Source organism: Trichomycterus rosablanca, chromosome 1 (genome assembly GCF_030014385.1).
Source record: "Trichomycterus rosablanca isolate fTriRos1 chromosome 1, fTriRos1.hap1, whole genome shotgun sequence".
Taxonomy (NCBI): domain Eukaryota; kingdom Metazoa; phylum Chordata; class Actinopteri; order Siluriformes; family Trichomycteridae; genus Trichomycterus; species Trichomycterus rosablanca.
The window spans coordinates 33,290,138-33,305,145 of NC_085988.1; the positions used below are offsets into that span (position 1 = coordinate 33,290,138).

Sequence of the window (15,008 nt, forward strand, 5' to 3'; positions counted from 1 at the left end):
TAGCCATGCTGGTTATCATAGAAAACAACATGCACCTTTAACAATAACATATTTTTAAACAAGATATATACTGTATATATATATACTGTATATAGCTCTGAAAAAAAATAAGAGACCACTCCAGTTTTTTCTTAAATCAGCATCTCCACATGTGTAGCAGCCGTTATGAAGAGAATTCCTTCACAGACACACCTCATTCTACTTAATGAGATGCTGATTAGGTGATCACCTAAACCAAATCCTATCCTAATGAGCAATAGTATAAACACCACTGCTGCTGTCATCACTATTCTCTTGTTATAGAACCCGCTGGATGGCAAAAGCAGTGCTAGTATTACCCAAAAATTAAGTGTAGTCAAAATACAGTGTGGTCAAAAAGTATTTAGTCAGCCACTGATTGTGCAAGTTCTCCTACTTAGAAAGATGAGAGAGGTCTGTAATTTTCATCATAGGTACACTTCAACTATGAGAGACAAAATGAGAAAAAAAAAATCCAGGAAATCACATTGTACGATTTTTAAAGAATTTATTTGTAAATTATGGTGGAAAATAAGTATATAGTCAATAACAAAAGTTCAACTCAATACTTTGAGTTCAACTACAGACCATGCCAAAAAAAAGGGTTCAGTTCTAGCTTTACTGTCAGAAGGATACAGTGAGTATCAAGTTGCTTCCATCCTGACAATTTTGTTTTATAAGAACAAAGTCAAGCAGCAAATACATGGGACAACAAAGCTACAGACTGGCAGAGGGCGAAAACGACACTCTACTGACCGTGATGACCGCCACCTCATTTGAATGTCACTTAACAATCGTAAGATGACATCAAGTGACCTACAAAAAGAATGGCAAGCGGCAGCTGGGGTGAAACGCACAGTGAGGATGGTTTGAAACAGGCTTCTGGAGGCAGGGCTGAAGTCGTGCAAAGCTAGAAAAAAGCTCTTCATTAATGAGAAGCAAAGTAGAGCCAGGCTGAAGTTTGCAAAAGATCATAAGGATTGGACCGTCGAGGACTGGAGTAAGATCATCTTCTCTGATAAGTGCAATTTTCAGCTTTGTCCAATACCAGGTCGTGTAATGGTTAGACGGAGACCTGGAGAGGCCTACAAGGCAGAGTGTCTTGCACCCACTGTGAAATTTGGTGCAGGATCGGTGATGATCTGGGGATGTTTCAGCAACGCAGGAATCAGGCAGATTTATCTTTGTGAAGGACACAAGAATCAAGCCACATATTGGAGGAAAACATGCTTTCTTTCTGCTCTAACAATGTTCCTCAACTCTGATGATGGTTTTTCAGCAGGACAATGCTTCATATCACACAGCCGGGTCAATCAAGGTGTGGAGGAGGGACCACCAGATTAAGACCCTATCATGGCCAGCCCAATCTCCAGACCTGAACCCTATTAAAAACCTATGGAATGTGATCAAGAGTAAAATGGACGGTCACAAGCCATCAAACAATGCCGAGCTCCTGGAATTTCTGCGCCAGAAGTGGCGTCCAGTTACCCAACAGCAATGTAAAAGACTGGTGGAAAGCATGTCAAGACACATAAAAGCTGTGATTAAAAATCAGGATTATTCCACAAAATATTGATTTCTGGACTTTTCCTGAGTTGTAATATTAGTACTAATATTATTAGTGTTGTTTAAAAATGAATATGAGCTTGTTTTCTTTGCATTGTTTGTGGTCTGCAATTTCTGTAAGTGTTTTGTTATTTTGACCATTGGTCATTTTCTAAATAAAAAGATGCTCTAAAATACAATATTTTTATCTGGAATTTGGGAGATATGCTTCCAGTAGTTTATAGAATAAAACAATGCTGCTCAATTTGGTCAAACACATACCCATAATAGAGAAACTGATAATTTTGATATATACAGTATATACACACACATGTATATATATATATATATCTTTCAATGATATAGTGTGAAAATCTTCAGTATTCTAGTGTAGATTAATTTATAATAAAAAAAACCCACCCACAAGAAAAAAAGAACAAGTCCGAAACACAACAAAACCATGAGATACAATAAGATACAGTATCTTAGATCTTAGATGAGTTAATGGATAATGTGTTTCTTCATTCTACCTGCACTTTGATGCCTGTTATCAGCAGTTTTCAACCTGCCAAAAACACCCTTCAATCATTCACACTGACATAGCAGGAATCCCATTCTCAGAGAACACTGGAAGAACCTGAGATTACAGGCAGAACAGTTACATTCAAACTATTCTGCAAGTTATTTAATTATAGTGTTAATTATAACTACAATGGAACCTCAGACGGACCCTGTGGGAAAATTTCAAGTTTGGGACTATGTGGTGTTTGCCTGCCTGTTTTTGATTTCTTCAGGTATTGGAGTCTTCTTTGCAATAAAGGAGAGGAGCAAGGTTTCGTCGAAGGATTTTCTGACAGGGGGCCGACAGCTGACCTGTGGTCCAGTGGCTCTGTCCCTCACGGCAAGCTTCATGTCAGCAGTGACTGTTATTGGAACTCCTTCAGATGTATACAGATTTGGGGCTACGTTTATCATATTTGGCATTGCCTACACATTTGTGGTCATTTTCACAGCAGAGCTCTACCTTCCTGTGTTCTACCGGTCAGGCATTACAAGCACATATGAGGTACAACTCAATTTTATGGTGCTACGATTTTAAGTTAGTCTTGCATAGTGCTACAAAGTGATGCTATCATTTTTATGAGATATACAGAGAAGTGACAAATTAAAAGAAAAAACCCTTTATCAAACATCTTTTTAGATGATGGATGCCACCAGATGAGCTGATATGTGCCTTAACAGAATTTTTTTTTTACTATACTAGGCAGATGAAGGATTATTATTAATATTTTTATGTTTTTTGTCATTTTATGATGTTGATGTTAAAGAGTGATTTGTTATATGTTGCTTCAAGGTATTAAATTAGGTAAAGATCTAGCAATTGTGTCATATAGCAAATAATTTACACAATTTCATTCTAATTAAACCACATGCTCATTCAGTTTTTTTTTCTTAAATTTGTCATCAACTGGCATAAGCTATTAATCCTAAGTTAGGGATGGAAACCTAGATGATTTGTATGCTTTCTTATAGTACCTGGAACTACGCTTTTCAAAGCCAGTCAGAGTAGCTGCTACTCTTATTTACATAGTGCAAACGGTGAGTATAGTACTGTATTTACCTGTCTAAAGTAATTTATTTATTTAAACACCAAGTTTAAAATTACTATTATATTATCTTGTAGATTTTATATGCAGGTGTAGTTGTGTATGCCCCAGCTTTAGCTCTTAATCAAGGTAGGTTAAATCACACCTTGTGAATTTATACATTATTAAAATGTTATTTTCTCTTTGCATAAGAACTAATATAATATTGCTTTGCATGATTTTTGTTTACAATCATATTTTATTCCTCTTTAGTGACAGGATTTACTCTGTGGGGGTCCATATTCGCTACCGGAGTTGTCTGTACCTTCTACTGCACACTGGTGAGTAGGTGTAGCTGATAGATATCAGTTTTATTGTTGAAGAAGACCTTAGGATACCGGTTAGATAAACATTAATCCAACATGCCTGATGTGTTTTTGTATCCATGTGCGGTGCAGGGAGGGCTAAAGGCCGTAGTGTGGTCTGACACATTCCAGATGGTGGTGATGGTGGGTGGTTTTCTTACTGTGCTGATACAAGGAACAGAAAAAAGTGGAGGAATCAGTGAGGTATGGAAGACAGCAGAGGAAGGGCAAAGACTAAATGTATTTGAGTAAGTCTCAAAATATTGTTTATATGGTTTTATTTTGGTGGAATAAACTAATAGATCTTACTTTTTAAATGCATTCTGCCTAAAATAATAACACACACAACTGAAATTATCTTGTGATAAAAATTACCTGTTGCTGCCTATCAGACTGTAAGGATATTACACCATTGATGTGTACTGTTTTTGTTTAACCATGCCACAGTTAAAACCAAATTTTAAATGAAGAATTTCCAAAAGGCATTAAAATAGAAAACCTAATGTCTCTGTTTATGTGACCACTATAAAAAAAAGTAAAAATAAAATAAATAAAATAAAACAAATGTATAATCTACAAACCGGATTCCAAAAAAGTTGGGACACTAAACAAATTGTGAATAAAAACTGAATGCAATGATGTTGAGGTGCCAACATCTAATATTTTATTCAGAATAGAACACAAATCACAGATCAAAAGTTTAAACTGAGAGAATGTATCATTTTAAGGGAAAAATATGTTGTTTCAAAATTTCATGGCATCAACAAATCCCAAAAAAGTTGGGACAAGGCCATTTTTACCACTGTGTGGCATCCCCCCTTCTTCTTACAACACTCAACAGACGTCTGGGGACAGAGGAGACCAGTTTCTCAAGTTTAGAAATAGGAATGCTCTCCCATTCATGTCTAATACAGGCCTCTAACTGTTCAATCGTCTTGGGCCTTCTTTGTCGCACCTTCCTCTTTATGATGCGCCAAATGTTCTCTATAGGTGAAAGATCTGGACTGCAGGCTGGCCATTTCAGTACCCGGATCCTTCTCCTACGTAGCCATGATGTTGTGATTGCTGCAGAATGTGGTCTGGCATTATCTTGTTGAAAAATGCAGGGTCTTCCCTGAAAGAGATGACGTCTAGATGGGAGCATATGTTGTTCTAGAACCTGAACATAGTTCTCTGCATTAATGGTGTCTTTCCAGACATGCAAGCTGCCCATGCCACAAGCACTCATGCAACCCCATACCATCAGTGATGCAGGCTTCTGAACGGAGCGTTGATAACAACTTGGGTTATCCTTGTCCTCTCTGGTCCGGATGACATGGCGTCCCAGTGTTCCATAAAGAACTTCAAATCGTGACTCATCTGACCACAGAACAGTCTTCCATTTTGCCACACTCCATTTTAAATAACCCCTGGCCCAGTGCAAACGTCTGAGCTTGTGGAGCTTGCTTAGAAATGGCTTCCTCTTTGCACTGTAGAGTTTCAGCTGGCAACGGCGGATGGCACGGTGGATTGTGTTCACTGACAATGCTTTCTGGAAGTATTCCTGAGCCCATTCTGTTATTTCCTTGACAGTGGCATTCCTGTTTGAGGTGCAGTGACGTTTAAGGGCCCGGAGATCACGAGCATCCAGTAGAGTTTTACGGCCTTGACCCTTACGCACAGCGATTGTTCCAGATTCTCTGAATCTTTTGATGATGTTATGCACGGTTGATGATGATAACTTAAAAGTCTTTGCTATTTTACGCTGGGTAACACCATTCTGGTATTGCTGCACTATCTTTTTGCGCAACAATGGTGGAATTGGTGATCCTCTTACCATCTTGGCTTCTGAGAGACACTGACACTCTGAGAAGCTCTTTTTATACCCAATCATGTTGTCAATTGACCTAATTAGTGTTAATTGGTCTTCCAGCTGTTCGTTATATGCTCAATTTCCTTTTTCCAGCCACTTATTGCTACTTGTCCCAACTGTTTTGGGATTTGTTGACACTGTGAAATTTTGAATCAACATATTTTTCCTTTAAAATGTTACATTTACTCAGATTAAACTTTTGATCTGTCATCTATGTTCTATTACGAATAAAATATTGACATTTGCCATTTCCTCATCATTGCATTCAGTTTTTATTCACAATTTGTTTAGTGTCCCAACTTTTTTGGAATCCGCTTTGTATAAATAAAGACTTTAGAACAGTATGCTTTAAATAAATTGGTGCTGTGAATGCAAGAATCCTCGGGCTGCGCGGTAGCTAAGTGGGTAGCACCGTCACCTCACAGCAAAAAGGTCCTGGGTTCGATCCCCAGGTGGGGCGATCCGGGTCCTTACTGTGTGGAGTTTGCATGTTCTCCCCGTGTCTGCTCTGGGTGCTCCGGTTTCCTCCCACAGTCCCGAGACATGCAAGTGAGGTGAATTTGAGATACTAAATTGTCCAGGACTGTGTTCGATATTACCTTGTGAACTGATGAATCTTGTGTAATGAGTAACTACCGTTCTTGTCATGAATGTAACCAAAGTGTAAAACAAGACAATAAAATCCTAATAAAACAAAAAACAAACAAAAGCAAGAAACCTCAAAATAAGTAATTCATGTGGAAACTCCAGCAACTCAATATAGTTCGCCAACCATTTTCTTACAACCGTACTTACTGACTGCGGTCAGTGTTATAAACATTTGTCAGGAAACCCCTAATCATTCATGGACAGGAACCACCTCACAGACAGGTTACACTCAGTGACTTTAAATAAACAGTTTTCCCAAGAAAGAAACATCCAGGCTCATCAGTCACTTACAAAAAAGAGCATGTATGATTCCCAAATCTTTAAGATGATGTTATGAAATAAAACAACAGCTTTTTAAATAACAGTAAAGTCTTAATGGAAAGTCTTAGCAGAATCAAATACAGCATTCTACTGCCAAACATACTGTATAATATAATATGTATGTCATTGATTCTTTAAGATTTAGATGACTAGATGTTTTTTGAGTTAAAGTTTTCAAATGGCCTATTTAAAGGTCTGGCTGAAATGCTGTGACAAAAAACTTAAATGAGCAGTTTATTTCTGAAAACATAGCAAAATTTCAGATTTTAATATATAGTGAAGTAAAAGTACTTTAGGACAATGTGAAATGCTAATAAATATGAGAGATCTTCTTTTATATTTTCATTGGAAACGGTGAGGGCGGTAGAAGTAGTAACTGATCGTGTCTGAGAGACTGAGAGGAGCTTATAGTCCAGATTTAGCGCCATCTGATTTGCACCTCTCTGGACCGGTCAAAGAAGCTTTAAGGGGAAGAAGATTTTCATGTGATGATGTGAAAGCAGAGGTGCATCAATGGCTGCTCACTCAACCAAAAACATTTTTTTGCTGATGGCATTTAAAAGTTGGTACGACGCTGGAAGAAATGCATCGTAAGGTGACTATGTAGAAAAGTGATGTAATTTGTTTTTTAAAAGTGCGGAAACTTTTTGAAGAACCCTCTTATATATATTATTTTAGAAGGTGTTTGGTTGCAGTCATTGCTGCCAAATGTTGTTTAACTAGTTATTAAATTTAGTTGGTTTATTTTTTTATAAGGCTAAAAATATAGGTTTTACTTTGTACTTAAAATAAATAAAATAGTTTGTTATGTTTTGATCACTTGTCACTTGTGTTTGATTATTTAAAAGTCCAAAAGCCAGAAAGAAGGAGCAATGACTTTTTAACAGCACTGCATATGGTTGGTGTACCTGATATGGATTAATTATAACGTAATGTGTTGGTTTTCTAGCTTTGACCCCAGTCCTCTGAGACGTCATACATTCTGGACGATCTCTGTTGGGGGACTGTTTACCTGGCTGGGCATCTATGGTGTAAACCAGTCCACTATCCAGAGATGTATATCTTGCAAGACAGAGAAACACGCTCGCTTGTGAGTTTCTATCCATAAGTGTATGTAGCACACCCACCATAATGAAAGATACCAGGATGTCTGTTAAAAAAATTACTCTTTCTTTTAGGGCTCTGTATCTGAATCTGCTGGGTCTGTTACTCATCTTGTCCTGCGGTGTGTTCTCAGGACTCATCATGTATGCCTACTACTCCAAATGTGACCCCTGGACAGCTGGTTATATAAAGGCTCCAGACCAGGTAACACCCTTACCTTATTTTATGCACTGACTGCAATTTCTGTTGGAACTTTCTGTTGCTAGATTTATCTGTCATTAATATAATTCTGAACATCTTTACAGCTCATGCCATACTTTGTACTGGAAGTACTGAGCAGCTTTCCAGGTCTACCTGGCCTTTTTGTGGCATGTGCTTTCAGTGGCACCCTCAGGTAAAACCAGTTCCAGAATTCTCCTCTATTATTGAAGTCATTAAGGCACATTTATATGTGTCATATGTTTAATTCATAATAGGTTAAGCAACAACTTTCTGAGTAGGATTCCAGATTACAGCTTTAGTTGAATATGTGGAATAGATAAAAGTCCTGATGTTTGTTGGTTTCAGCACTGTAGCTGCAAGCATCAATGCTCTGGCCACAGTGACATATGAGGATTTTGTGAGCCAGTATTTCAAAAACCTTTCTAACAGAGCAGCAACATGGACCAGCAAAGGATTGTGTATGTACTTTTTAATCACTTTAAATTCATCTTAAATTTTTAACCAATTCAAACAACTCATGTAGTGTGCTTAGTAGTGTACAGTGTTTTGTTTCTACAGTTTTAGTCAACCATGAAAAATGAATATTGCAGTGCAAATTAGATGCACATTATATACTGTTGAATCAGAATGGTAAACACACTTTATTTAGGTAGTTGTTGGAAAATACACCTCTCATGATCAGAAGGTTGCTGGTCCCACCATTGCCAGTTTGACACTGTTGGGCTTCTGAGCAAGGCCCTCATCACTCAGTTGTTTACACTGTATGCGGTCAAAACAATAAGTTACTTTTGATTTATGTGTCTGCTAAATGCCACATTTAATCATCCTGTTTTATATATAAAAATTGGGACAGTAGGTAAAATGCAAATAAAAACCTAACCAGTGTCATTTACTGATTTAAAACAGCACAAATAATATACAGTACATATACATACATATACATTACATACGTTACATACAATATACATATACATAAATATACAAGTAATTTTTTTGTCCAAAATGGACTAATGTGGAACTCTGCTGAGGTCTGATGAGTCAAACAATCTACATTGTTTTCTGAGGACCATAGAGAGACCAACATAAACTTCAGAAGTCAGCATCTTTCATGGTTTATTTGTCAAGAGGCCCAAATTGCTGAGGGCAACAAATGCTGCCATCTAGACGATGTCTGTATCAGGAAGGGACGTCCTTGCTTTTCTTAGCAAGACAACGTGAAGCCACATTGTGCATGTGTTACAGCAGCATCGCTTCATCGTTAGTGCAGTCCTGGACTGTGCATTAAAAGGGCAATACACAACAACAGCAACCCAGACTGTTGAGCAGCATCAATGGAAAAATTCCCCAGATTATTTCCCAGATGATTACGAAATGTTATTAAAAGATAAGATGCCTCATTTCAAGTCGTTAGGAACATGTTGCACCCATCAAATTTAGAGTTTTTATATACAAAAGCCCTAATAAAGTTAAACATTAACTATGTTGTCCTTGTACCATTTTAATTATGTAAAGGTCAAACAGGATTTACAACTCATTGCTCATTTTTGTGTGGGAAAGCAAGAATGGAAAGAAAATGTCACTTTCACAACTACAACAACTCTTCAAAATCTTTATTTCCCAAATGATTACAGAATGTTATTGAGTGGAAATGTCATGCAAGACAGTGGTAAACATGCCCCCTTTCCATTTTTTGGAATATGATGTAGCCATCAAATTTTGAGTTAAAAACACAGCTGTGAAATTCTATGTTGGTCCATTGTTGTGGAACATCTGGGTGTTTTTTTTTCCTCTGTGATATTAAACTGTGACGGGGCATGTGTATACACATTGGACCAAATATTTACAAACCTGCCACTCTTTATTCTGTCACTGACTAATCTCTATTATTTTGGCTGAACTTTTATGTTAAATACAATTTTTGATTGTATTTCATTTGTATTGATTTAAACCCAAATATTGTTTTGATTAATTTATTAATCATAACTTAATTATTCACAATTCACATTTGAGTGATCTTTAAGTGCTACATATTTTTCAAAGTTCTTCTAGCAACTATAATCATAAAAAGACCCATATCTAATGCAGATTAAACAACAAAAAGATAAATACCAGTGATTGTGTTCTTTTATGCAGGTGTGGTGTTTGGAGTGGCCTGCACCACCATGGCAGTGGTAGCATCATACATGGGAGCCATAATACAGGTGAACAGCAATGTCACATGTCCTGCACATCCCCAATTCTGCTGCAGGCATCTTGAGTCATTTCTAGTGCAGACAGCACAGTTAGCAATTGTAATAATTGCAATTACAATACATTTTCCCTCTCATACAGGCACAGCAAATCATGCCTATGTGCGAGTGCCCAACCGGTTGATAGCCCAGCTAAGATTTAAATTCAGATTTCAGTGGTGGTAGGCTTGTACATTAGATGTCCTTCCACTACATTTTTACTTCATTTAGTACAGAACTCTCCAACAAAACACTGATGTAAACTTTAACCAAACAATATTGCTGTTTTCTACTTCTGACTCAATCCTTTCCTTTACTCTTGTGCTCCAGGCGGCTCTTAGTATCCATGGGATGTGTGGAGGGCCAACACTTGGTCTGTTCTCTTTAGGAATTCTTTTTCCATTCACAAACTCTAAGGTTAGTAGAAATGTCTAACAGTGCATATTGAATGCAATACATTTAAAGAAGTCCAAGGCTGTTGCCATGAACTGAATATTGAAAGGAAGGGGGGTATAGGTGCTGCCATTGTAAAACATTCCTGCCATATCAACAACTGACTGTAACATTGACGGATCTATTGAGTTAAATATGTTTTTTTAAAAATAATTTTACATCAGTATATTGGGACATTGGAGCATATATGAACACTGGGGGCAGCCTTAAAGAAATACAATGTTTTGACCACTGGGTGGATCTATAAACCATCATAAGATCCTTGACAATTTACGATCCATGTAATTGTGTATCCTATAGATATGGAGTACATAGAGGTGCTTTTTAAAAAGATCAGAGCTCATCAGTGGTTGGTTTTGGCATGTGTCAGTTAACTGTGAAGTCACTATGACATGGCTTTCAAATCCTAACAAGCTGGGAAAACCATTGAGCTTTATAGCACATTCTAAGGATTTAATAAATGTTTGTCAAAAAGAAAACTGTGTAACTGTTAACATTAAGGCTGGCATGGCAACTTTTTATTGTTTGTTTTTAATGCAGATGGTGAGCGTACAACATATACATCTATAGCTAATCATACCATTATGTCTTATGTGTGGCCTGCTCTCAGGGAGCTTTAGGAGGTCTGACATTGGGCATTACTCTGTCCTTCTGGGTGGGAATAGGAGCCTTCGTCTACCCTCCCTCTGACAGCAACACTCGGCCCTTGCCTCTGAGTATAGAGAATTGTAACTTTCCGAACACCACAGCTGCTTCAGTCACTGCAGTACCTTTCCTGAGTACCACAGCCAGTGCAGACAGGTAGAGGAAAATATGCATATTCACGTTAACACACGTTTTATTATTGTGGATCACTGTCTGCAAAAACATGTTTTTCTAGTATTGATTTGAGTTTTCTTTACTTACTGTGACATCCTCATACGTATGTGGCTTGCTCTTAGTTGCCCTGTATTGGGGCCTTGTCTAGTGTGCTTCCAGTGTTTAGGCAGATTCCAGGTGTGGTTTGGTAAATACCACTGAAATATGAAAATAACGACCTCATAACTCAGTTGCAGTCTAAGCCTTACTAATGACATAAAATTTCCGTGGGTTTTTTGAGTCATTTTGGCAAGGTGAATAATTTTGTATAGAAGCCACCCCTTGATGGTTGAGTGATAATATTCAATAGAGATGTTTAATATGGCTCTAAATTGGGTGCACAGAACTTGTAAAGTTAATCACACAGTGAATGCAAAAAAAATGCTAGTTGCTTCAGTGTCCAGATAATAACGTCACAGTTATGTATAATCAATATTTTTCCTGCTTCATTCCCAGGTCTGCACTGGCTGAGAACTGGTACTCCATGTCCTATCTGTACTACAGTGCTGTGGGCTATCTGGGCACAGTTATAGGAGGCTTACTCATCTCACTTTTAACAGGTCAGAGCAGGTCGAAGTTATCACACATAGTCTGTTTGGATCTGCCATGACCCTGCATCTACCTGTGACAAATTTAAGCTTATGCATTTTTAGTAGCTAGTCAGCTGTCCTGCTAGTACTGGTTGACAGTAAGAACATGGAATGACTGGTAAGGATAAATTCAGTGAGGTGCTTGGGTAGCACAGTAGTAAATTAGGCTAGCCCTCTACTGCTGGGATCCATCAATCGTAAGGTTGAGAGTTTGAATCCCAGCTCTGCCATGCTGCCACTGTTGGGCCCTTGAGCAAGGCCCTTAACCCTGCCTGCTCCAGGGGCGCTATACAATGACTGACCCTGCGCTCTGACCCCAGCTGGTTTTTTCTTCATATGCAAAGAAAGAATTTCGGTGTACTGTACATCTGTATATGTATAAATGACAAAAAAACAACATTCTATTCTAAACCTTTAAAAGAGGCATATTCCAATTATAGATTTTCATCTCTCATAACTAGCTAGCAAATGCACATGAAGCCTTTTGTGTGCATTTTAAAACAATCAGCATATGAGGACATGATTATAGACAGTGTCTATAATTACCAGTGCTACACATCATATCTGCACCATACTCTATATGGCATAATTGTTCATGTGGGATTTTGTCTTTTTGATTTTAGGCCGATCCAAGCCAGAGGAAATAAAACCAGTGCTTATTAGACCAGTGTGCAACCTGTTCTGCTTCTGGTCAGAGAAATACAAGAAGAAGTGCTGGTGTGGTGTCAACCATGCGGAGGACACAATGGTAAGAAACCTGGTTTTACTCAGCCATAGCAAAAAGGAACTGTGTTTTATCAAATTGAAACACAGCAATGCTGACTCTTCCGTTGCTTATCCTAACAGGATGATGTTGTGGATTTTGGAACAGCGTTGGAAAAACCTTCAGATAACGACTTTAAAACGGAGGAAAATGGAAAGAAGCAGAGCAACAACACGAATGATGAAACACACATGAATGCAGCTTTTGTCCCAGAGACAGCATTCTAGGTTTAGTTAAAATGTTTAAAAATGTCGAATATATATATATATATATTATTATACAGTTATTATACAATATACAATTATTATTTGAAGTGCCTTACACTGCCATATTACAAAGTTATTTACAACCTCAACAGTTTTTACTTAAAAATACAAATCTAAAATAGTTCATAATAAAAGTGATTAAACTTATGTTATGGTCTGTGAGCTTAAAATTGTCTTTTTTGATTGTAGTTTTTAATGTAGCATACCGAGTGATTTGAGAAAATCTGACATGCTATCGCACTGCTTTATTGGTAGATGTCACCCGATCAATAAAAATGTTATTGGCATAGTGACATCTGATAATAAAACAGTGTTTAAATGACCAATTCAAAATTACACAGCATTTTTCATTTTACAAATTTTAAGACACCTGATAGGCATATGCTCAAAACTCAACCCTTACTACCCCCTTACCACTACCCCTACTATTTGATTTTCAGCTCCTCATTTATTTGGGGTCCAAGAAATATCATACACCCAATATCCCAACAACTCTCCCAAACACACACAGCACCCATGTAGCCATGTAATAAAAAAAAACACATCAACAACTTTGTTTAAAAGTTACAATTAATGATTTATTACATAAAAGAAAGATATCCAAATCTGCTATAGATTTGTACAAATTTTCCATATATATTTTTTTACATGTAAACAGGGATGGTGTAAACAAAGCACGCTGTTAATATTGTTTACATCACCACAACAACTTGAGCATTCTGCATGGCTCGCACTGAACTTTTTACTGGACGTTACCAGCTCTTTGGGTATGATGAGAGGTCAGATGGTGATTATCTACCTTATCTTATTCACTGTAACCCATTGAGTGAGCGCATAATAAAAGTTTTATACATGACCCACCATGGCTCATTAAACTATACTCAGCATTAGTATTTCTTAAGAACAATACTGAATTTTATGCTAAAGTCATTGCTTTTATGCATTTTACTCCCAATCCAACTGTATCCAATTACACAATCGCATTTCGCTTCCTATACTGCTGCTGACCTCCACTCTCGTACCAAGGCATGTCTAACACACCCCTATTTGACACGTGTACAGCTCTCTTCACCTGCACGAGGTGGGTACATATGGAGATCTGTATCATACACAAAGAGTTACGCACTGGTCTCCATCATCCCCTGTCTCTGTGCAGGCACCATTGAACAGCCAGCAGAAGTCGCAATACGAATTGCAGCAGCCTTTTTGAATTTAACTGAATTTTCAGTCTAGACTGCATTTTCTCCCAATCACAACTTCTCATGTTTCTTATGTAATACACATAGATAAGTATAGATCATATTGCATGCTTCATTTACTGCATGTGTGCTTTTTAAATCAGTGTGGGCATTTCAAAGAAAGGGAAGTGTAATAATCAGATATCAAAGCATCATATTGTCTCATACAACCCAGTTAAACAGATAAGATGAAACAGTAAAAGGCTGTTGACAGTGTATCACTTGGAAGTCTTGCAGTTCCAGTGAATTATTATGGATATTGTAGACTGAACATGACAAGCAATTGCTTAATTACACGACAAACTGATCACAGATCAGACGCTAAGCAATGCACGACAAGTGCACCAGTACACACACATGGCTTTCTCATACAAATCCCAACAGCTGAAATCATGCATAGATTACGACATACAGTACATCATGGCAAGAAAACTGCATGTTAGGAGAAATCGCTTTCTACATTTCAAACAAATGTGCCAAAAGCTTTTTGACATCTGGTATGGACAACAGCTGCAATTACATCACAGTATGTCAATTGATTAAATAACTGAACAAATAATAAATAATACAGACTATGTGACTATGTATTAAATTATATTTCTGCTGTTGGAATGTTCTAACAGGTTTACTTTAGCTATTGAGGTGCAGGGTAACAAACAGTTCGTTTAAAGTGCTCCATCCCAATAATGAATGTTAACGCATTAATATCCATGCAACTGGAAAGTGCAAAGTTCTTTTTCCTCATAAAGCAGGCTCATTTATAAAACATATCGCCTGCGAACACTGACAGGGGTCTGAAAAGAATAAATGCACAGCCTTGGGTTGTGGAAAGTGAACAATGAACTAGCAGCATTCACAAACTTTACAAATAACACTTAAATTTGGAGCCATAACACCCTATCCCTTTATTTTGTTAGTTTGTTTATCATTAAGCAAAACACTAGAAATAGA

The 15,008-nt window shown here is 37.5% G+C and overlaps 1 protein-coding gene across 1 annotated transcript; it reads left to right on the plus strand.

Annotated features, from left to right (window-relative positions):
- The first annotated feature begins 2,275 nt into the window (after window positions 1-2,275).
- Window positions 2,276-12,921, plus strand: slc5a12 (solute carrier family 5 member 12). Its single transcript, XM_062999003.1, has 15 exons — window positions 2,276-2,629; window positions 3,097-3,162; window positions 3,248-3,299; window positions 3,423-3,490; window positions 3,608-3,762; window positions 7,285-7,425; window positions 7,514-7,643; window positions 7,745-7,833; window positions 8,007-8,119; window positions 9,795-9,862; window positions 10,220-10,306; window positions 10,953-11,143; window positions 11,657-11,760; window positions 12,414-12,538; window positions 12,637-12,921. Exons 1-15 carry the CDS (start codon window positions 2,276-2,278, stop codon window positions 12,778-12,780), a joined length of 1,887 nt encoding a protein of 628 aa, XP_062855073.1. The 3' UTR covers window positions 12,781-12,921.
- The last annotated feature ends 2,087 nt before the right edge of the window (window positions 12,922-15,008 follow it).

What these genes read in the sequence shown, in the direction of transcription:
- slc5a12 (XM_062999003.1), top strand. Translation starts at nt 2,276, where the DNA reads ATGGAACCTCAGACGGACCCTGTGGGAAAATTTCAAGTTTGGGACTAT. An exon ending in GCATTACAAGCACATATGAG is followed by an intron (nt 2,630 to 3,096) that starts GTACAACTCAAT and finishes GCTTTCTTATAG; the next exon opens with TACCTGGAACTACGCTTTTC. An exon ending in ATGGACCAGCAAAGGATTGT is followed by an intron (nt 8,120 to 9,794) that starts GTATGTACTTTT and finishes TCTTTTATGCAG; the next exon opens with GTGTGGTGTTTGGAGTGGCC.